The 24354-nt window shown below is 43.8% G+C and overlaps 1 protein-coding gene across 1 annotated transcript in view; it reads left to right on the top strand.

Moving 5' to 3' along the window:
* Nucleotides 1–18075, top strand: part of SLC22A16 (solute carrier family 22 member 16) — a 33095-nt gene extending 15020 nt beyond the window's left edge. The window contains exons 5-8 of the mRNA XM_068985460.1: nt 3578–3705; nt 6102–6211; nt 7519–7618; nt 17878–18075. Of these exons, the coding sequence (XP_068841561.1) occupies nt 3578–3705; nt 6102–6211; nt 7519–7618; nt 17878–18075 (536 nt within the window). The remainder of the gene's footprint in view (nt 1–3577; nt 3706–6101; nt 6212–7518; nt 7619–17877) is intronic.
* Nucleotides 18076–24354: the final 6279 nt, after the last annotated feature.

The raw sequence follows: 24354 nt of genomic DNA on the forward strand, positions 1-24354 counted from the left end.
TGCATTCCTTTTAAAATTTAGCATGTCTTGGAGCTCTTCTGGCATCTTTCTACCCTCTAATTTAGGAATTTTAGTCAGTAAAATAACCTAAACACATGCAACTGTAGTTTATGATGTCATGCTTCTTTTAATTCAGTGGCAGGTTAAAATAGCTCTGAAGCTGTGATAGCCTGAGGTGTGACTCCTAACCAAATTCACACCAGACATGAGAGAATTATCAGAAATGCATTTGTTTCTGTGTAGGCTACTTGCATTTGATATTATCCCCAGAAGAGTTTGGTTTAAAATTGTTATACATAAATGTCATCCCTTCTCATTAAAGTGCTCTGATGAGACACCTGTTTTTGTTGATTATAGCACAAAGGAATTATAAGTCATTTTAAGAAAAAAAGAACTACTCTTTTTTTTAGGGGGGACAGACCAACAAGTTTATAAAAAGAGACCATCTTGACTTCAAACACATTTTATAAACAAATGAACAAGTGAACACATTCTACGTGTCAGTTTGAGAAACAGGGACTGAACCCAGGTCTCCTGCATTATAGGCAGATGCTTTACCATCTGAGCCACCAGGGAAGGCCAGGATTTCTAGAACAGAGCAGCGAATGGTAGCAGAATCAAGTGGGGTGGGGTGTGACGTCGGGAAGTTTAGGAATGCTGGGGTTTTGGGTCTTTATGATATAGTCTGTTAAATTTGATGGAGATGTATTACTTCTCAAGGAAACAGGCCATCTCATAAATATAAAAATGTTTCCAAGACAAATAGCATTGTTTTATAGCCACTGGGCTTCCCCGATGGCTCAGCAGTAAAAAACCTGCTGACAATGCAGGAGACGGGGGTTTGATCCCTGGGTTGGCAAGATCCCCTGGAGGAGGGCCTTGCAACCCACTCCAGTATTCTTGCCTGGAGAATCCCATAGACAGAGGAGCCTGGGGGGCTACAGTCTATGGGGTTGCAAAGAGTCAGACAGGACTGAAGCGACTGAGCACACACATAGTCTCCACTGCCTTTGATCTTTTCATGTCATGACCCTTGCCAGTAGCCCCCTGCTTGTCAAGTGCTTCTAGTCAGTACTTTTGTGCTGTGCAAATTTTGAACAAGTTTTCAGCTCCTGAGATGGTCTGAGATTGGTGGGGATTTCAGTTCAGGTTTTGTGCCACTTGCAGGTGATGAATGCTACAGTAGCCTCAGGACATACCTTTGGGGTTATATGGAGATAGGATCAAAATGGGGTCTGAGTGATTAGAGAGATTATACATCATAAAAGTGAAGAAAAAAATGGCACATTGTCCTAATCCCAGAAGGGTTCGTTGGTTGCACCGTTTCTAAACCAGCCATAGTCAAGTCAAAAATATAGACACGGCATCGCTACAGCACAAGAAGAATCAAGGTGAAATATACTTGAAAAGGTCTCTTCAGCTTTCCCAGTAGCTGTGCAGCTTTGCTAGGCTCCAGGAATTCAGCTGGTGGCCTTGCACACAGTGCTAGAGAGAGGAGAGCCCAGAGTCAGACGTGGAGGGAATCAGACATGAGGGAGGGAGGTGGCAGGAAAGGTTTGGCTCCCAAAGACCAGTCCCTGAGCTGTCACTTACTCATTTGGCTCAAGACATTTAGTGCTGGGAATGATTGAAGGTGGGAGGAGAAGGGGACGACAGAGGATGAGATTGTTGGATGGCATCACCGATACAATAGACATGGGTTTGGATGGACTCTGGGAGTTGGTGATGGACAGGGAGGCTTGGTGTGCTGCAGTCCATGGGGTCGCAAAGAGTTGGACAAAACTGAGTGATTGAACTAAACTGACTGATTTAGTGTTAGTTGGAAAGTAGAGGTGGTAATCCAGGTATTCCCAGGAGGTTCTTTTGAGAATCATTGTTTTATTTGATCTTGAAAAGTCCTTAAAAAAAAAAAAAAGAGTAGGGTAATGGATGAACCTACTGTTTTGGTCCAGAGGCACCAGACCTTACAGCAGGGTCTGTGAAGGGGAGGCGTTTTCTCTGGAGTTGTTTATTTTTCATGTTAATGAAGAGAAGGTCAAGGCTATGGTTTTTCCAGTAGTCATGTATGGATGTGAGAGTTGGACTGTGAAAAAAGCTGAGCACCCAAGAATTAATGCTTTTGAACTGTGGTGTTGGAGAAGACTCTTGAGAGTCCCTTGGACTGCAAGGAGATCCATCCAGTCCATTCTAAAGGAGATCAGACCTGGGTGTTCTTTGGAAGGACTGATGCTAAAGCTGAAACTCCAGTACTTTGGACACCTCATGCAAAGAGTTGACTCATTGGAAAAGACTCTGATGCTGGGAGGGACTGGGGACAGGAGGAGAAGGGGACGACAGAGGATGAGATGGCTGGATGGCATCAGCGACTCGACGGACGTGAGTTTGAGTGAAGTCCGGGAGTTGGTGATGGACAGGGAGGCCTGGCGTGCTGCAATTCATGGGGTTGCAAAGAGTTGGACACGACTGAGAGACTGAACTGAACTGAACTGAACTGAAGAGAAGGGAGACTCGTCTCTCCAGCAGGGCTCAGAATGTTATGTTTTGTCTTTGTCCAGCCTTTTTTTTTCTGAGCAGCTGCAGCAGAGTTTAATTTCTGATGTACTGCTAAGAATGTTAACTCAGGAAATATGTATCCACCTGCACTGATATGTTCCCCAAACCACAGAAGACATGTAGACCCAGACCTGCCAGGCCAGGTGCTAATAGCATTCTGTAGTTAAACAGGCAAGTGCACACCAGTCCTCAGAGGCAGTGATGGGTAGCGTCCTGAGGTTAGGCAAGCTGCAGAGGGTCGAAAGAAGAGACCTTTCACTTACGTGGACAATCTAGGCTAATAAGCAGTGACAGTTTCTCAGAGGCTACTGGGTTTGCTCAGTTTTGGTGAGAAATCTTGCTTGCTCCTTGTTGCGTTCTGGGTGATAGATGTAGAGCTTTTTGGTTCTGGATCTAAGATTCAAACTTCGGTTCTTCAACGGAAGGGCTTTTAAGTCAGTTCCAGACTTTGTTTTTTGTTGAGGGGGAGTTAAAGAAGATCCAAGACAAGGTCCTTGCTCAGTGGCGGATTCATAGTAGCTTAACTTTTAGGTTTAAAATCCATCAAACAATTATCATTACTATGGACCTAGCTGCACTGAATTTTCTACCTTAATTTCTAAGTTCGAAGTTACTGATACAAACATTTCCCCATAGTTCCGTCAAGCAGAAGAAGTCAAAGATCAGAAAAGATCAGTGTTGTCTATTAATTTATGTATCTGTTCATTCCACCAGCCTGCCCTCCAGACACTGTGCTGTGTGTCCTGGGAGCTTCCAGCCTCACTGGGGATTAAGATTCTGAGGAGAGATGATAAGTGCTAAGCAGATTATGTGAGCATTAGTGCACATCTCAGTAAACATTCTCCCCACTCCAGTGAGTTTAAAAGTCACAGGCCTTTCTGCCTCTTAGGCAGTTGTTAGATAGTTCTTAGAAGTCCGTGAGATCAGAGAGAGGGCTGACCGTTCCATGGGGTTAGAAGGCAGGGTCCCCCTGTTCAGCTGGATGCTCTGGCTTATAGAGATGTGTCCTTTTGCTCCATGACAGGACTAGTGGAAATTCCTGCCTATGTCTTTGTGTGCTTGGGGATGGACCGTGTGGGGAGAAGAAACATTCTGATTTTCTCCCTTCTGTCAAGCGCAGTGACCAATGGTGTGATTATGGTGATCCCCAAGGTGAGTTCTTTTATGTTTTACTTAGGGAATGGTTAGTTATACTGTGGCAGTTTGATGGGGACATTTTCAGCTTATGAATACGAAGATGAAATAAGACATAGGGATAGATCATATTCATAATATTTTAAATGTTTTCTTAAAAAAACCCATTCTTTCTCTGTTATAATAAATAGTAGAAAATTTAAGGGTAAAAGAAATGTGGGAGGTGGGGGCAAAGCCCAAAATCCCACTTCTCAGAGATGGTCAGTGTTGTACTGTGTAAACACGGTAATCTTGAGTGAGGAGAGTAGATTGCACTTTCCAGTGAGTATCATCATCTTAAACTTTTATTCATTCATGAAAGTTCTATCCAGCATCTAGTATGTGCCAGGTTCTTTTCTAGGTACTGAAGACGTGCAGTAAGTCAAGTTTCTCTGAGGGAAATGAAGAAAAACAGAATGGAATGAGGGATGGAGAGTGACTGTGTGTGGAGGGGGAATGCACATGTGTACTGTTACTTTATCTAAGGTGGTTGAGGATGGTGTGCCTCTCAGAGAATGTGACATTTGATCAGAAATCTGAAGGAGCAAGGGAGTCATGGGGACAGATGAAAGATACTATGAGTCTTATGTTCAGAATTGTTCCAGTTTAAACAGTCTTATTTTTCACTGTGGTAGGTTAGTAGTTTCCAATTTCTATTGTGCATGTATTTCCCAAGAATTTTGTTTCTAAGAATGCAATTTCTTAGAAACAGTGCCATAAACCACTGAAATGACTTCCTCATTCCTGTATTTTGGCAAACTCTTTGGCCTAGGATACCTCTTGCACCCAGAAGAACTCTTCCTTTTTTCACCTCAAATGTTACTAGAACCTGTATTTTCATTCTCAATATAGAAAATACAGTCACTATAACAATACTTTAAAATAATTTATATTTTATATTATATAATTATAGTGATTATATAATTATAAAGCAATAGTATCTCAACATTTAGATCAAGGCATTTTAAGTTTTGTATATTGTTTGAAATCTAATTTCAAACAATTGTTTGAAAGCTAACCAGTGACTTCCTTTTATGCTTCACTTAATTATCAGTGAATAATTGGTGAATCAAATGTTTTATGGATTGAAATTTCCAGGTGATTGATACATGCAACTGATTCACATTAGTTAAAATTACTTAAGACTTGGAGGTCTCTGCCACTTTGAAGGAGCTTCATCCATACCTTTTTTGCATGTGTTTTTAAATAGCTTGCAGTTCTATTAGTTGAGTTGATGGCAATTGTCTTTGGGCCAGTGAGGATTTAGGGGAACCCTGGCCACCTCATGCGAAGAGTTGACTCATTGGAAAAGACTCTGATACTGGGAGGGATTGGAGGCAGGAGGAGAAAGGGACAACAGAGGATGAGATGGCTGGATGGCATCACTGACTCGATGGCATCACAGACTCGATGGACATGAGTCTGAGTGAACTGCGGGAGTTGGTGATGGACAGGGAGGCCTGGCGTGCTGCGATTCATGGGGTTGCAAAGAGTCGGACACGACTGAGTGACTGAACTGAACTGAACTGAACTGAGAGCTTTTCACCTCTACAGTGGTTAAGCCCCAGCAGTAATGTGGAAGACTGGAAAGTGGCTGATGGCATTTCTAGAAATAGAGTACTAACCCCTAATCACAAAAATTTCCTCTCTAATAAAACTTCTCTCCAAATGGTGACGTCAACACAATACAATTTTTCTGAGTTCCATTAATTCATTCAGCAAACACTGAATGCAAAGTAATGAAGGTGATGGGTGACAGCGGCTGCCTTAATACAGGCACCCCCAAATCTCAGTGACTTCACATCATAGACGTTTATTTCTTGCTCACAGAAAGTTTGAGGTGGCTCTTCGCTGGTGGGTGTAGGGGTGGTGAAGGGGGTGTTTGGCTCCCTGGAGTCACTCAGGGACGCAAGTTGACAGAGGTGCTGCCACCCCTAATGCATGAACTCCACGGTCACCTGGGTTTCAACACCCAGCTGGCAGACAAGGGAGGAGAGAAAAGATGGACTATGAGACGTCTCTGAGAACTTCCACAGGAAGTAGAATTCGTCAAGGATGACCGCAGAAGCTATCTGGGAGGGTCTTATTCCACAGTGTCTCTTCCCAAATGTCTCTTCTTAGTTGGTAATTTGAAATCTCCTAGGAGAGGAGGCACTGTAAAACTTTTCTCTAAATCTCATAAAGAGGGAAAGCTTTTGCAGACCATGAGCAGAATTTACAAAATAGATTCAAACAAAAATGAAACTTACTGTTCTGAAAGACACTGGAGGATTAGAAAGTTTTAAGTGATAATTTTAAGGATTTTCTCCTTTTCTGTTAAAAATATTACTTGATGACAAAATGATGGTCTATATTGCCAATATATACATTTTCAGGAATACCATTTTTGGCTAGTGGTGGCAACTATGGCTGGAAAATTTTTCATAGGGGCAGCGTTTGGCCTTATATACCTTTATACAGCGGAGCTGTATCCAACCATTGTAAGGTAAGAGTTACTTACTTTTGTGTTGTTTTCTTATTATCTTTCACTTGTGTGTCATAGCCTTACATTTAGTCTCTGAGTATAAATGCCTTCTTTTTGAGGAAGTATGGGAACTCCCAGATGTGGGAAGATTGCATGATGATGCTAATTCTGAATCAGAGGCTTTGTCTATACATCGTTAGCAAGGATATTAGAGAATTTGTTTTGAAATAGTGCTGTATTGTCCTAAAACCATTTTAAATCTGAAACACGATTGACTTACACCGACTCAGGGCTAATGTTCTAAGGATGTGTCTCTTGACGTCCTGGGGCTGCCATGACAAAACAGCGCAGATTGAGGGCTTCGAACAATAGGAGTGTGTTTTCTCATGGTTGTGAAGATTAGAAGTCTGAGATCAAGGAGTCTAGCATGATTGGTTTCTCCCGGGGCCTCTCTCCTAGGCTTAATAAGCGATACTTGCTCACGTTGAAGGGCTTCCCTGATTGTTCAGATGGTAAAGAATCTGCCTGCAATACGGGAGACCTAGGTTTGATCCCTAGGTTGCCCTGGAGGAGGGCCTGGCAACTCACTCCAGTATTCTTGCCTGAAGAATCCCCATGGACAGAGGTGCCTGGTGGGCTACAGTCCATAGGGTTGCAAAGAATCGGATATGACTGAGTAAGCACAGCACACTCATGTTGGAAGCACATTCTTTGCTTCCTGCTAGAGATTCTATAAGGTTTCTGTAAATAAGTTTTAAAGGAGAGTATATTAAGATGTTGCTTGACTTTAAAAAATTGAAATAGAGTGATCCATAGATATAAATCTTTTGGTTTCCCAAATCCCCACTTCCTATTCTAAATATACTTCAGCTGTAGAAGACTGATGTTATCCTCAATGCTAGACTGAATGAGTATCGTAAGAGCTTCATCTGCATAGCTGAAGACTGATTTACCTTTCTTTTGTCCTGAATTATCTGCGTGTTTGTAGACACTGATATTTCACAGAATGTGAATATAAATCACGAACCTGTGTGCTTAGTTGCTCAGCTGTGTCCGACTCTTTGTGACCTCATGGAGTGTAGCCTGCCAGGCTCCTCTGTCCATGGGATTTTCCAGGCAAGGATACTGGAGTAGGTTGCCATTTCCTCCTCCAGGGGAAATCATGAACAATTCCTGAAAAATTAAAGTTAATTTCCAAGTATGTTAGGCTGACTTATGTTTTAGTATTTATTCTCTGTGGGGAGGGTGGACGGGGACCTGGGCAGCTGTTCCCTCAATGTCCCTGTCTTCTGTTCCTGCTGCTGTCCTAATTCTCTCTGTGTTTCCAGGTCGCTGGCCGTGGGGAGTGGCAGCACGGTGGGCCGTGTGGGAAGCATCGTGGCCCCGCTGTGCATTTATCTCTCCAGCATTTGGATCTTCATGCCACAGGTGTTCATCAATTTATAGAACTTGACTGAGATAGTGGTGAGGCAGAGCAGCTGACTGCCTTCTATATTCTGATTTATTAGGCTCCAATTTATAATTTGGCTTGGGGATTTCTAGCATCCTTGTTAATAGCTCTTCAGTTGTTAAGTAGGGTGGTGGTTGCTGTTTCTCTTGTTTGTTGATTGCCTTCCCCCCTCTCCCCACTGTCAGCGGTTAATTGCAACTTGATCAGCTCAAGTAGGTCCTCTCCTCAGCACATCATGAAGCCAGGAGCTCTGGTTTCTGGTCTCTGAGCCTGTGCTCCTCCATCGGGATCCGCCGGCTGCCTCCCACCCCCAGCCTATGTGATGTCTGATCAAGGCCAGTTCTGGAGGCTGCTGCTCCTGGAAGAATCTGGTGGTATCTGGTGGAAAGGTGTAGGGGTGTGTGGTTCGCAGCTTCTCTGAAACTTGAGGGGCTCTTCATGGGCGGGGCTGCCTGTGTGCCTCCTCCGGGTGTTGGCAGTGTGAGCTGTTCACCTGTTGATGAAGCCTGAGGGCACTTTTGCTCAGTTTGCAGATTTCCTTCTGGCCCGGCTGTGAGTTTGGGAAGGCATACGGAGCACTGGTACACAACTGGGGCAGGAGGAAGATGGGTGATGGGAGGTGGGGGGCAGGGAGGTGGGGATGGTGGGGGTGGCTGGAGGTGCTGCAGTGACTCACGGGGAGCCCCAGGGGTGCTGGCCCTCTCCCTCCTCCTCCAGGCTCCCTTTTTGGAACCTCCTGCTTGGAGCTCTCTCTAGGCTGTTTGTTCTCTGTCGTCTCTCTTTCTGATTGCCTCACTCTCCAAGAGCCCTCCTGGCTGTCTTTCCAGATCGCTGTGTGGATAACTGCTCCTGAGTGCTGACCTGACTTCCAAGCTGCAGTCTCACTAGCCCTGTGGATATCCTCCCTGAGCATCTTCTAACTTCACCAGTTCCCAACCCCAGCTGGCTAATGTTCCCTCCTCCTTCTGTCTCCACCGTGGGGTGGGAGTCCTTGGCCTCCCACATGACACTGGGACGCCAGCTTTTATTCCCCCTCAACCGCCACTCTTCTCAATCCACGACACCAAATCCTCCTCACTCAAAACCTCCCTATTCGCCTGCTTCCAGTCCAGCTCCTCGTCACTGCCTGCCTCCCAGGTTCCCTCCCCTCACTCTACCCCCACCTCACCCCAACCCCACCCCATCAGGGTTGGTTGCTGAACCTACAGCTCCAGTCCAGCTGCCCCTCACCTTCAGAACAAACCCCAGCTCTGCCTGATCCTCATGTCCTTTCCAGATTGACCCGTCCCCATCTTCCCTATTTTGTTTCTTCACACACTTCCTCCGCCTTTCCACACCCGCCCTGCTCTCGCTGATACCCTGCGCCACCTCCTCTGCTGGAACATCCCCTCTGCAGAGAATGCTTCTTGCCCACCTCCCCCAAGCTTTCATGTACCTTTTTTTTCCTTAAGAGAAAGAGACCCCTTTTCCTCAGACTTTATGTAACAATACATGTTAAAACCAGGAAAACTGATGGGGCTAATTGACTAAACCAGGACCCCCTCCTGTGGAGGAGGGAGGGACAGGCTTCTGGGGTGCAAGCAGTGTTTTCTTGTGGGTGATCAAGACCAAGATAAGTAATTCTTTTCTTTTCAAACTTTAAACTTTTGTATTAGGGTATAGCCTATTAACAATGTTATGGTAGTTTCAGGAACAGCGAAGGGACTCTGCGTACATATATGTGTATCCATTCTCCCCCAAAACCCCCTCTCATCCAGGCTGCCTCATAACACTGAGCAGAGTTCCATGTGCCGTACAATAGGTCCTTGCTGGTTATCCATTTTAAATATAGCAATGTGTACTATCAGTTCAGTTCAGTTCAGTCGTTCAGTCGTGTCCGACTCTTCACGACCCCATGAATCACAGCACGCCAGGCCTCCCTGTCCATCACCAACTCCCGGAGTTCACTCAAACTCACGTCCATCGAGTTGGTGATGCCATCCAGCCATCTCATCCTCTGGCGTCCCCTTCTCCTCCTGCCCCAATCCCTCCCAGCATCAGAGTCTTTTCCAATGAGTCAACTCTTAGCATGAGGTGGCCAAATTACTGGAGTTTCAGCTTTAGCATCATTCCTTCCAAAGAATACCCAGGACTGATCTCCTTTAGGATGGACTGGATGGATCTTCTTGCAGTCCAAGGGACTCTCAAGAAAGAGTCTTCTCCAACACCACAGTTCAAAAGCATCAATTCTTCGGCACTCAGCTTTCTTCATAGTCCAAATCTCACATCCACACTTGACCACTGGAAAAACCATAGTCTTGACTAGATGGACCTTTGTTGGCAAAGTAATGTCTCTGCTTTTGAATATGCTATCTAGGTTGGTCATAACTTTCCTTCCAAGGAGTAAGCATCTTTTAATTTCATGGCTGCAGTCACCATCTGCAGTGATTTTGGAGCCCCCAAAAATAAAGTCAGCCACTGTTTCCACTTATTTCTTAAACTGTACATTTGTTTTATGCATTTATAACTTATATTTTATGGTAGATAGGTAGATAGATATAGACCTTTTTTTTTTTCCTTTTTAAGAGGTAAATCCAAGAATCGTTAGGACCCAGGCTGCCTCAGAAGCTGGCCTGCAAATGGGTCAGAACCGTGCAGGGCTCCCAGAACTGGAAGCTGCATTATGGCTGCAATTTCTCTCCAGTACTCCTATGAGGTCCCTTTCACAGCATCTTCCCAGGTTTGCTGGAGAGCAGTTTTCCTGGATGATGGTGTCCTGGAGCTTTAAGTGGCTGTGACTTACACAGCTGGGGAGCTGAGACCAGAACTGGACCCACTTGCCTCGTTTCCAGTTTGTCCTCCTGCTCTGACTCTGCTGGATGACTAGTGGGGGCCGAATGCTCTAGGGGTGTAGATGAGGCAGCCCCTGTGTGTTGATAGCTTTTAAGACATGGAGCAAACCCCACTTCTTCAAGAAGGCCACCCAGACCCAGTGACCCAATCTCCCTCTTTCCCAGGTCTGCATAGCATTTCGTGTGTACCCTTTCCACAGCCTGCTGTGGCAGTCTGGCTGTAACATTTGCACATGTCTTTGTCTCCCAGTTAAACCGTTGAACTCTTGCAGAACAGGGCATTTTGTATCACCATAATTGGGTCCAGTAAAGCATTTCTCTTACTTTGTGTGCCATTCATGTTATAATTTATAATATTTAACATTTTAAATCAGATACACTGGCTTTTATAATTTAGATTTGCTCTAAGCAACAATAACAGTGAAATCATGGGTGTTATACTAGTTACATGGAGAAGGAAATGGCAACTCACTCCAGTATTCTTGCCTGGGAAATCCCATGGACAGGGGAGTCTGGTGGGCTACAGTCCATGGGGTTGCAAAGGGTCAGATACTATTGAGCAACTAACACACATGCATACTAGTTATATGTCTTATACACTAGCAAAATCCTACAAGTAATAAATTATTTGAGATGACCTTAAAAAAAAAAATCACTGTGCACCCACAGGTGGTATGCATCTGCTTTTTGGGAATCATTGGTTCAATGTGTTTCTCTCTTATGTCCCAGCAACAGGCACCCAGTCAAGTGTGTTTAATTGGGGGAGTTGGGTCTGGCCTACACAAGAAAAGATTTTTGAGAGCTCACTACTCTTTTTTAGGGCATGGACTTTTCCAGAAGCATCTCCTTTGTGTTGGAACTTTCAGTTCAATTCAGTTCAGTCACTCAGTCATGTCTGTGACTCCATGAACCACAGCACACCAGGCTTGCCTGTCCATCATCAACTCGGGGGGTTCACCCAAACCCATGTCCATTGAGTTGGTGATGCCATCCAGCCATCTCATCCTCTGTCATCCCCTTCTCCTCCTGCCCTCAATCTTTCCCAGCATCAGGGTCTTTTCAAGTGAATCAGCTCTTCACATCAGGTGGCCAAAGTACTGGAGTTTCAACTTCAACATCAGTCCTTCCAATGAACACCCAAGACTGATCTCCTTTAGGATGGACTGGTTAGATCTCCTTGCAGTTCAAGGGACTCTCAAGAGTCTTCTCCAACACCACAGTTCAAAAGCGTCAATTCTGCAGCACTCAGCTTTCTTTATAGTCCAACTCTCACATCCATACATGACCACTGGAAAAACCATAGCCTTGACTAGATGGACCTTTGTTGACAAAGTAATGTCTCTGCTTTTGAATATGCTGTCTAGGTTGGTCACAACTTTCCTTCCAAGGAGTAAGCATCTTTTAATTTCATGGCTGCAGTCACCATCTGCAGTGATTTGGAGCCCCCCAAAATAAAGTCAGCCACTGTTTCTCCACCTATAGCCATGAAGTGATGGGACCGGATGCAACGATTTTCGTTTGCTGAATGTTGAGCTTTAAGCCAACTTTTTCACTCTCCTCTTTCATTTTCTTCAAGAGGCTCTTTAGTTCTTCTTCACTTTCTGCCATAAGGGTGGTGTCATCTGCATATCTGAGGTTTTTGATATTTCTCCCAGCAATCTTGATTCCAGCTTGTGCTTCATCCAGCCCAGCGTTTCTCATGATGTACTCTGCATAGAAGTTAAATAAGCAAGGTGACAATATACAGCCTCGACGTACTCCTTTTCCTATTTGGAACCAGTCTGTTGTTCCATGTCCAGTTCTAGTTGTTGCTTCCTGACCTGCATATAGGTTTCTCAAGAGGCAGGTCAGGGGGTCTGGTATTCCCATATCTTTCAGAATTTTCCACAGTTTATTGTGATCCACACAGTCAAAAGCTTTGCCATAGTCAATAAAGCAGAAGTAGACGTTTTTCTGGAACTCTTTTGCTTTTTCTATGATCCAGTGGATGTTGTCAATTTGATCTCTGGTTGCTCTGCCTTTTCTGAAACCAGCTTGAACATATGGAAGTTCATGGTTCATGTATTGCTAAAGCCTGGCTTGGAGAATTTTGAGCATTGCTTTACTAGCAATTGTGCGGTAGTTTGAGCATTTTTTGGCATTGCCTTTCTTTGGGATTGGAATGAAAACTGACTATTTCTAGTCCTGTGGCCACTGCTGAGTTTTCCAAATTTGCTGACATATTGAATGCAGCACTTTCACAGCATCATCCTTTAGGATTTGAAATAGCTCAACTGGAATTCCATCACCTTCGCAAGCTTTGTTCGTAGTGATGCTTCCTAAGGCCCACCTGACTTAACATTCCAGGATGTCTGGCTCTAGGTGAGTGATCACACCATCATGATTATCTGGGTCGTGAAGATCTTCTTTGTATAGCTCTTCTGTGTATTCTGGCCACCTCCTCTTTATATCTTCTGCTTCTGTTAGGTCCATACCATTTCTGCCCTTTATTGAGCCCATCTTTACATGAAATGTTCCCTTAATATCTATAATTTTCTTGAAGAGACCTCTAGTCTTTCCCATTCTATTGTTTTCCTCTATTTCTTTTCATTGATCACTGAGGAAGGCTTTCTCATCTCTCCTTGCTATTCTTTGGAACTCTGCCTTCAGATGCTTATATCTTTCCTTTTCTCCATTGCTTTTCACTTCTCTTCTTTATGTTCCTCATTAATAGAAGATGAAAGTGGAAAAAATGTTTTTAAAAAATAAGCCAAGACACACAGAAGAAGATAGATGAATCTATAAAAGCAAACTGCTATAAAGTCACTAAAACCAAGTAAAGATTTTTTTAAGGATATCCATAAAGATCCATTACAGACTACAAAGTTAAAAGGGATTTTTAATTTTATATAACAGCTACTCTAATAGTGCTTGTTATATGACAAGCTCTCTTTTACTTGCTTTACGAAAAGCAGTCCTCATAGAATGTTGTTTTTGTTCAGTTGCTCAGTTGTGTCCAGCTCTTTGGGACCTCATGAACTGCAGTACACCAGGTTTCCCTGTCCTTCACTACCTCCCAGAGTTTGCTCAAACTCATGTCCACTGAGTCAGTGATACCATCCAACCATCTTTTCCTCTGTAGCCTACTTCTTCTCCTGCCCTCAAGCTTTCCCAGCATCAGGGTCTTTTCCATTCATAGAATGTAGGTGCTGTTTTTGCTATCTCTATTAAATGACATGTTCTGTGCTGTGCTTAGTCACTTAGTCATGTCTGACTCTTTGTGACTCCACGGACTATAGCCCACCAGGCTCCTCTGTCCATGGGGATTCTCCAGGCAAGAATACTGGAGTGGGTTGCCATGCCCTCCTCCAGAGGATCTTCCCAACCCAGGGATTGAACCCATGTCTCTTACATTGTAGGTGGATTCTTTACCGTCTGAGCCACCAGGGAAGCCCTTAAATGACATACTTGGGTTCAAATCCAAATACCATGCCTTTTTCGTAGGTTAAACAAACAGTCCTAAAGGGGATGCAGAGAAACAAGTCCTTCCACCTTGACCCTCATCCCCCCTTCCCTGGGACCACCTCTGTCATCCGGGTCTTGTGTATATTTGCAAAAAATATTCTGTGAATATGCTTCCTTTGGAAGTAGCAGATGTTGCTTATTATTTTTAATGAGTAAAAAAATAAATTATTAAATTTCTCATTAAGCTTATTTATGGATGTTAAACTGCCCAGGGAGCCAGTATTTTCCTTTTGAGGACTAGACATGATCGTCTAGAAGATAAGTTTATATTTTCTCTTTCCAAAAGAACCGCATGAACATCATTCCTTCTGTTGCTTTTATTTTCAACCATTATTTTTTAGTAATCTAAGGAAAAAAGTGGACATCTAATTCACATAATCTTTGTATTCGTGAACTCATTTGGCAAAGGTTGAGTGTTGATTTTGAATTAGGTGATAAGGAGCAGGGATGAAAGAGACAGCATTTGTCCTGAAAGATGTCCAGACTGGTGTGGAAGGCAGAGGTCCCAGAGAAGAGGGCTGGGGTAGGGAATGTTGGGGTTATGGGGTTGCAGGAGAGGGCTACCAACCCAGCTAGGGCCAGAGGAGAAGTTTCCTGCAGGAGGGGCCTTTCATCTGTGTCTGGAGGGGCCGGTGAGAGTCAGCCAGGTGGAAGAGGAGATAAGGGAATTCCATGCAGAGGTAACAGAAAGGCGAAAACTTAGAGGGGAAAAGAAACATGGCCAGTTTGGATCTGGGTGCTGGCATTGCTGCTAACACCCAGGGTGGGTTGTGGGTGTCAGGAGGTAAGGGTGAAAGGATGCAGGGATCTCAAAGGAGGTCAGAATATCAGACTAAAGGCAGGTTGGAGCAGACAGGGTGGAAAAGTGTTACCCTCTGGACCCGTGACAAGTTGGGTATGGTGGAGGGGGGGCAGCAGGAGGGGTGGAAGGTTGTTCTCAGGGCTGTAGGGGACTCTAGGAGGAGCAATCAGACTGAGGTAGGGAGGAACGGTGCACTTGAATTTGGGTAAGGAGTGGGAGGTGCCTGCTTGATGGCTGGAGATGGGGCAGCGGGGTGGGGCCCAGGGGAGGCTGGTGCCTTTACAGGTCTGGAACTCCGAGGGGCACAGGCTTGAGAGTCAGCTAATGAAGGGTGAGGGGAAAGGGAGGGAGACTGAAGAGCAGAAGCCTGGAAACAGTGGCGTTTAGCGCCTGATGGGAAGAGGGGTTCAGGGCAGAAACTGAGGGGGCAGCAGGGGAGATGACCGGGACCCCAAAGGAGGTGGGGAGGCGAGGAAGGCAGAACAGGCAAACGGCCGTCAGGTTTGGCAGCTAGGAATCTGGCCTGGGAAGAGGCGTCCATGGGCATTGGGGGAGAGCCATTCTGCTGGGGGGCGGGGGAGGCAGGGGCGGGCAGCATGGAAGGAGAAGCAGGGACTGCTGTGGAGAAGATGGGCAGGGGCTGCAGTGGATGTGGGCTGAGGCGGAGAGTCTCTTGCTTGTTTCGCAAGATAGAGAGCAGTAATGGCAGCTACCGTTTATTGGCTCCTCAACTGTCACTGTTTTAAGTGCCCTACATGTGTTATTTAATTTAATCCTTTCAACAGTCCTTTGGGGGCAGGTAGTATTATTATTTCCATTTTGCAGATAAGGAAACTGAGGAGCAAAAAAATTAAGTCACCTGCCCGGGGCCACACAGGTAGCAAGTACAAGTTCCCAGGCAGAGTGGGTACAGAGATTGTAAGAGGCTCAATAAATTTATTTTTACTGAGGGAAACTAGCCAGTGGAAAGGAAAAGGTCAAAAGTTTGTGAGAAAGAAGGGAGACCTATTGATGCAGGAAGACCCCACCCCTCCACAGCCCACCCCCAGGAGAAGGTGAGAGGGGACAAAGGCTCCTCCTGGCCAGGGGGAGGGAGAGGTGGGATGGAGGGGTTGTTGGGGTGCTTGTGTGGGGTAGCGAGGACTGGCCAAGGGGGTGGAGGACCTGCTTGGAGTGAAAGGAGAGATGCAAGGTTCTGAGTTTATTCAGTGCCTGGCTATTCTCACTACTCACTACTACGCTTGCTCCTTGGAAGGAAAGTTATGACCAACCTAGACAGCATATTCAAAAGCAGAGACATTACTTTGCCAACAAAGGTCCATCTAGTCAAAGCTATGGTTTTTCCAGTGGTCATGTATAGATATGAGAGTTGGACTATAAAGAAAGCTGAGTGCTGAAGAATTGATGCTTTTGAACTAAGGTGTTGGAGACGACTCTTGACAGTCCTGTGGGCTGCAAGGAGATACAACCAGTCCATCCTAAAGGAGATCAGTCCTGAATATTCATTGGAAGGACTGATGTTGAAGCTGAAACTCCAATACTTGGGCCACCTGATGCAAAGAGCTGACTCATTTGAACAGACCCTGATGCTGGGAAAGATTGAAGGCAGGGGGAGAAGGGGACAACAGAGGATGAGATGGCTGGATGACATCACCGACTCAATGGACATGAGTTTGAGTAAACTCTGGGAGTTGGTGATGGACAGGGAGGCCTGGCATGCTGCAGTCCATGGGGTCACAAAGAGTCAGGCACAGCTGAGTGACTGAACTGAACTGATTCTCACTACCAAGTTAAAAAAGAAAATCCATTCTTGTCTTGAATTGTCCATTTGATTCTATTTCTTGTTTAGACTTGTTCAGTGTTTTTCAGACCCTGACAGAGGTCTCTCTTGGGATTTCTACGTCCTTTGCAATATCACTTTAAATTCTGTTACTGTTTCTTGCCTTACTCATGCATTTCTGGAATTAGCTTATCAGTGTTTTGCCAAACAAGTCAAGAACTGTCTTCCCAGGTCACATCTGTACCTGATGTGGCCTCACGTCGTGTCTCAGTTTGCACTGTACCTCAGAGACTATAAAAGCACCAAATATGTAGATTTATCAGAAAGCCCATGCCTTAATTTATTTTTATGGGCTCTTCTCAGTACTTTTTGCTAAAGGAGTTTAAATTATGCAAAGACAAAGTTTCTACAGACTATATCCAGATTTAGTTCTAAAACCCACCCATATCTTCATAGTGATCAACAGAGAAGAGATATGCAGACTTTAGTTTTTTAATGTGATTTGCATTTTTGAAAGCAAACACCTTGGTGGTAATCTAAAAGGTTGCCTTTCATGTGTCAAAACCTGGAAGGTAAAGAAATACTGAATTTTTATAGGAAATCACTTGGAAACTGTCGTTCCCCCCACACAAAGTAGCAGCTAGTTTCCATTGCCTCTGTTTTGATTCCCCCTAAATGCTGCAGATTTTGGTTCATTGAACTGTTCATTCATGCATGCATGCATTTTATTCAGTCCCCACCATTTACTGAATGCTGATAGCGTGTCCATTATTGGGGGCAGGAGCAGGGTTGACTAAGACAGTCCCTGACCATCAGGTCCAAAGCCAAGATGCTGGGCTCTCCCACGAGACTCTGGAGCCTGGCAAGACAGGGCAGGGAGTTTTTGTTTTTTTTTTTTTTTTTTCTTCAGTGTAGCTCCTAGGACTGTGCCTCAGTTCAGTTCAGTTCAGTCACTCAGTCGTGTCCGACTCTTTGTGACCCCATGAATCACAGCACGCCAGGCCTCCCTGTCCATCACCAACTCCTGGAGTTTACTCAGACTCACGTCCGTAGAGTCACCTACAAGAGTAATAATGCAGGCAGTAACTGGGATTTATTGAGTAGGTGCTCCACGGTGGTTAATGAATGATCAGATTAAGCTTAGTCAACTAATTAAAAGTAACCCAAAAAGTCTTACTACTGAGAAACAAAAATGCCAGCTGTTATGTCAATTTCAATTCTATTGCCCTCTGAACAAGGTTCAGAAATGATTATTCTCTGAAGGGTACATTTCTTTCTTGATGTGTCACTTTTTTTTTTTTTTTTTTTGCTTCCTTCTAGTTGCTTGTTGGGACTTTGGCCTTAGTGAGTGGAGTTCTAACATTCTTGCTTCCGGAAACCCTCAGGAGGCCTCTGACAACTACTTGGGAGGAGACTGAAAAAGAGAGCAGTTCAGGCAAATTACTTTCCACAACCAGTAATACTGTGTTAGAAAATGTCGCAGTGGAGAACTCTGAGGATTCTAGTCTTAATAAATAAACGGGCCAGAAGTGCTGTCCAGCACCCAAAATGTTGTTTAATGCTTTTGTGTTAGAGGAACATTATTCTCATCTCCTGCATGTCATGTATATGTGTCTTTGTAAAGTTTTTGTAAGAAAGTTTTGAAACGGTTGTTTTGTAAAAGTAGAAGAAATAAAACGCAAGATGAGAATTCTCTCTTTTTTTATACTGCTTTCTTATTGCCACAAAATATTTTTCCGTGTTTGTTCTTCTGAGTCACTAATTCTTGCAGGACTGAGGGACTGGTACACAGCTCCCTTCAGTACTGGGTCCCCCTCCCCCCAACACCTGGACTGTTGACTGGGAGGAGGGGGCATGTGAGAGTGTGTTTCTTTTGACAAAGCCACTTGCCGATTCTATTTATGATATTCCTTCCTCTCTTAGGAGAATCATAGATCTAAATTTAAGTCTTATTAAAAAATGTTCCATCAAAAAACACTTTAACTATAAAAACTATAGTTATCTTGCTTTCCAGCACACTGAGGGCTTGAATGTATGGACAAATGTACTTATGTTTGGTCTACTTAAGGGACTCACACTTGGTAGGGGCCAGGAGTGAGTTTTTTTGTCTGAATTTCCTATTTTTCCTAAATTTACCGAATTCTCCCAATACATCTCATTCCTTGTGCATAGAAGCTGTGGCATTTTGGTGTCGCAAAAGTATTGCAAATTTTTTTAACTTTGTAGATCATCTAGGAAATTGACATCTGGATGTGTTCCCAATATAAAATAATTTTTTAGTATTGTTACCTTTTAAAAATAATTTATAGAAAGGTTTTACTTTCTTTTAAAGTAATAAATTTTGTTTCCTCAGCTTCACTTATATTTTGCAAAACAGTGTAAGATCCTAAACATTTCAACTGCAGAAATATGGCATATGGTATTATCTGTTATAGAAGTATGCATTCCATATAAGTTGCACATAGGTTTTGGGTATTTTCTTTACTTGGATTTCATCAGAAGTTTTTTTTTTTTTCTTTGCTTTTGAAATTTAGCTGTTGGATACATCTTATGTCCAGTATATTAAAATTAAGGAAGCATTAGTGTTATCTGTAGAGGCAAGTGAAAGAAAGATTAAGACAATTGTAAAGGAGTACGTCAAGGCTGTATATTGTTACCCTACTTATTTAACTTCTATGCAGAGTACATCATGAGAAATGCTGGGCTGGAGGAAGCACAGGCTGGAATCAAGATTGCTGGGAGAAATATCAGTAACCTCAGATATGCAGATGATACCACCCTTATGGCAGAAAGTGAAGAGGAACTAAAGAGCCTCTTGATGAAAGTGAAAGGGGAGAGTGAAAAAGTTGGCTTAAATCTCAACATTCAGAAAACAAAGATCATGGCATCCAGTCCCATCACTTCATGGCAATAGATGGGGAAACAGTGGCTGACTTTATTTTGGGGGGCTCCAAAATCACTGCAGATGGTGATTGCAGCCATGAAATTAAAAGATGCTTACTCCTTGGAAAGAAAGTTGTGACCAACCTAGACAGCATATTCAAAAGCAGAGACATTACTTTGTCAACAAAGGTCCATCTAGTCAAGGCTATGGTTTTTCCAGTGGTCATGTATGGATGTGAGAGTTGGACTATAAAGAAAGCTGAGTGCCAAAGAATTGATGCTTTTGAACTGTGGTGTTGGAGAAGACTCTTGAGAGTCCCTTGGACTGCAAGGAGATCCAACCAGTCCATCCTAAAGGAGATCAGTCTTGGGTGTTCATTGGAAGGACTGATGCTGAAGCTGAAACTCCAATACCACCTGATGCGAAGAGCTGACTCACTGGAAAAGACCCTGATGCTGGGAAAGATTGAGGGCAGGCGAAGAAGGGGACAACAGAGGATGAGATGGTTGGATGGCATCACCGACTCAATGGACATGGGTTTGGGTGGACTCCGGGAGTTGGTGATGGACAGGGAGGCCTGGCATGCTGGGGTTCATGGGGTCGCAAAGAGTCGGACACCACTGAGCAACTGAACTGAACTGAACTGAACTGAGAGATACTGTAGCTTGAAAAAAGGGATTTGACTTGAGTTATTTAGACTTTTTATATTAATTCAGTTCCCTGGATAATCACTCAATTCTTCACTTGGCCTTTCTGCTTGTAAAATAAGAATAAAAAACTTTTTTGCTTTTGTAAAAGAAAGGAAAAAAAAAAGGATATGAAAAGAAAGGAGAAAGACATTTTAAAATCCTTTCTGTCATCTTATTTTGTCTCCCTTTCTTTTGTTCCTTCAAACTCAGCTTGTTCTCCTGTCATTTAGAGTTTTCATTTTAGTTAATATTTGATATTTTATTGACTTTCTTTTTATGTTCCGGGTTAGTTTGCTAGGTAAAGTACCATAGACAAGGTGATTTAAACAATGGAAACTTATTTCTCACAGTTTTAGCGGTTGGAACTCCCAAAGTTAAGGTGTTGGCAAGGTAGATTTTGCTCTGAGGCTTCTTCTCTTAGCTTGCAGGCCGCCACCATCTTGCTGTGTGCTCCTATGACCTCTTTTGCTTACACAGGGAAGAGTGACAGAGGGTGGTGGGGGAGATGAGAGAGCAGGTGTTTTGTTGCCCCTTCTTATAAGGGTACTAATCCCCACTCTCATGACCTCATTGAATTCTACATTTAGTCCATAATACTCATGTGTGTGTGTGTTTGGTGTATGCACACGAAGTCACTTCAGTGATGTCCGGCCCTGCGTCCCTATGGAATGTAGCCCCACCAGGCTCCTCTGTCCATGGGATTCTCCAGGCAAGAATACTGGAGTGGGTAGCCATGCCCTCCTCCAGGGGATCTTCCAGACCTAGGGATCGAACCTGTGGCTCCTGCACGTCCTGCATTGCAGGCAGATTCTTTACCTTTGAGCCACCAATGTCCAGTCAAAAAAAAAAAAAAAAAAAACCATCACATTTTGCACTGGCAGTGGAAGCAGGAAATATAGGCTTGGGACTCCCAGCCCAGTGATGGCAGGGACTGATCTCTAGGTAATTCCTCCTCCATTGATTCTACCAATCCTTCCTATACTTTTGTAACTAATGCCCCATATTAAATTTCTCCTTACTTGAAATATCTCAGAGTTTTATGTTTTCCTATTAAGTTTCTAATTATTTTCTACTGCTTATTGCTAACATAAAGGAAGCTGCTTGATTTTTGTATGTTACTGTCTCAACCTTCATAAAAAGTGTTATTAACTCCAAAGGAGAAGAAAAAATACAGCATAACAATTCACAAATATTGGTCATAGAGAAAGCCAAACACACTTTGTTCCTCTAGCATTTCTTAATATGTACAGCTTTCTGATTTTATACTTGAAAAAGAGTAATGTTGTATATCTGTAATAACATGTGCTCAGTGGTGTCCGACTCTTTGTGACCCCATGAAGTGTAGCCCACCAGGCTCCTCTGTGCATGGGATTTTCCAGGCAAGAATACTGGAGTGGGTTGCCATTTCCTACTTTAGATAATCGTTGGAACCTGGTCATGTATGAGGCACATCACATCTATCTCTGGTTGTAAGCATTTCAAGGAGCACTTTACCACAGAATCGGAAAGCTCAGAGGAGAGCCCACATACTAGTAGGTAAACTTCAGGCAGGTGGCCTTATTACCAGTGGAGGCATGTGGATAAAACACAAAACAAAGTAAACCTGGCCATCAGCCTTCTCACCTGGGCAAATCAATTTCTCTCTGCTTCAGTATTTTCATTAGAAAATTCAGGATCATATTAAAACGTCACTTCTTTATCCACATATCTCCACTGCCCCTTACACTTCTTTGCCTGTTGAGGTCAAGTCGATGCATGGACCACAGTTACGCTGAACTGGTAATAAGGTCACCAGAGATACTATATATTTACATCATTTAATGCCACACTGCACAGCCCAGATACTGTACTGTGCCATTTCTCCACGCGCTTTGTATGATTCCACCATGCTGTCAAGGAGAGTGTGGCGGGCGTCCTGTCCAGTCTTGGTCTTGGCCAGTCAGCATTTAGAGCCTGTCATGCTGTCCCTGTTCTGAATCAATCGTGTCCTACAATATACATTTCTCGCTCAAGGACTCTGCAGTTTAGATGGTTCTGGTGGCGGTTTCGGCCCATAATAGCTGCAGTGAAGACTTGCGAGCTCAGTCACTTCAGTTGTGTCCAACTTTTGCGACCCCGTGGACTGTAGCCCACCAGGTTCCTCTGTCCATGGGATTTTCCAGGCAAGAATACTGGAGTGGGGTGACATTTCCTTCTCCAGGAGATTTTCCCGACTGAGGGATTGAACCTGCATCTCCTGCATTGCAGACAGTTTCTTTACCCACTATGCTGGGAAGCCCGCAGGGAAGATTTGCTTTGAGGCTAATAAAGCACAAATTTCAGACTTACTTCCCTTACTTGCACATGCTTTTGAGAAAGACCTTAGCAAACATTTGGTCATAAATCTTGGTAAATTTTATAAATTTTGCAAAAGTAATATATAGTAACTGCGATCAGTGAAGACAGCTATCTCTTTCCACTCTTTTCCTTCTGTAATAGGTCATCTCTATCAGACGGCATCAAAGTGTTCACAGACATTTTTTTCTTTAATGATTTTGTGTATAGACATAAAAGAGAGCTTTTAAAACCGTAGAACTTCAGACCCCCTAAAAGCTGAATCTGTCCTCCTCCCCCCACCTCTCCAATCTTTGTTAAAAGCTATGTTGTTAGGTTTAAGTTCGTATTAAAAATATACTCTGAATGTATTTAATTGAATGGTCAGTTCTGAGGGACTGACTTGTCCCCTTTTGATCACTCTTATCAAGTATTTACTTACCACATACTCAATACAAAGAGTTCATTCTATAAAATGGCAATATGCAAAGAGGGGTACCTAGATTCTTGTGGGTGGTTAAGAGAAACATTTTTTATTTAAGATTGTGAATGCTGACTTAGAAGCCATGGTAACTATGGTAATGATGGTTACTCCTCCAACTGAGTGCCTGGGAGTTGTAGGTGTTCATTCTTATCTGAATTTGCCAGAAGTCAGTAACGGCTGCTCATTTTATCTCTGAAGTCCACACTGCATCTGTATATAATGACAGTTTCTGTTCCCTAAAGTAACTCCATCCTCTTCATTCATTCCCTGCCTCTCCCTGAGCCCACCTACCCCATTAGGGACCAAATGCCAGAGATTTTCTTGGATGAACAGTTAAGTCTTAAAAATCTTATTTATAAGGAAGAAAGAGTTCAATCATAGACTCTGCTTTCCTTCTGTGTCCAAGTCAAAGCTAAGCCAATGTATCAGAGGCTTCAGTCTCCCTAAACTCACCCCTTCCATGCTTTCCTGCCGTAATCTGCAGCCATACAAGGCTGAATCCCTGGTCCCATGAGCCTCATATCCTCAATAGCCTCCAAAGAATGGAAGTTCTCTCGGCTTAAAGGCCTTGATTTCCTGGCAAACTAACACACCAGCAAGGCTAACGTGTCTCGAGCAGTGCAGGAGGAGCTGGTGGGCAGGGCGGGCCCCAACACACTGCACAGATAGAGCTCTGGGGACCTCCCGAGCCCAAAGTAAATTTGGGCTGAAAAACTCTTGGAGAGGAGCGTGAAGCTGACCTCACCTACAGTCTCAGGGAGATCACATCAACTCCTGGACCTCAGCCCCTTGGCATCCACACGTCTGTGGGTCTATTTCTGTTCTGTAGATAAGTTCATTTGTGTCGTGCTTTAGATTCCACACGCAAGTTATTTGTATGATGTTTGTCTTTTCCTGACTTACTTTGTTTGGTATGATAATCTCTAGGTCAATCCATGTTGCTGCAGATGGTGTTATTCCATTCTTTGGCCGACTGGTATTCTATTGTATGTATGTCCCGCCTCTTGTTTATTCAGTCCTCTGTCATTGGACATTAAGGTTGCTTCCATGTCTTGGCTATTGAAAATAGTGCTGCTATGAATACAGGCATGAATGTCTCTCTTTAAATTATAGTTTGTCTGGATATATGCCCAGGAGTGGGATTGCTGGATCCTAAGGCAACTCTACTCTTAGGGTTTAGAGGCACTTCCATACTGTTCTCCCTAGTGGCTGCACCAATTTACATTCTTGTCAATGTAGGGTCAGTGTAGGAGGGTTCCCCTTTTCCCACACCCTCTCCAGCATTGGTTATTTGTAGAAGGAATTTTGAGCAGGTGCTCAAAAAATTTATTTCATTCCCGATTTCAGATGAGGAAACTGAATCTCAGAAGTAAGGTGGCTTGTTCAAAGTAAAACAGACAGGTCTCCTGATACCAAAGTACGTGCTT

The sequence above is a fragment of the Capricornis sumatraensis genome, chromosome 13 (genome assembly GCF_032405125.1).
Source record: "Capricornis sumatraensis isolate serow.1 chromosome 13, serow.2, whole genome shotgun sequence".
NCBI classification, from domain to species: Eukaryota; Metazoa; Chordata; class Mammalia; order Artiodactyla; family Bovidae; genus Capricornis; species Capricornis sumatraensis.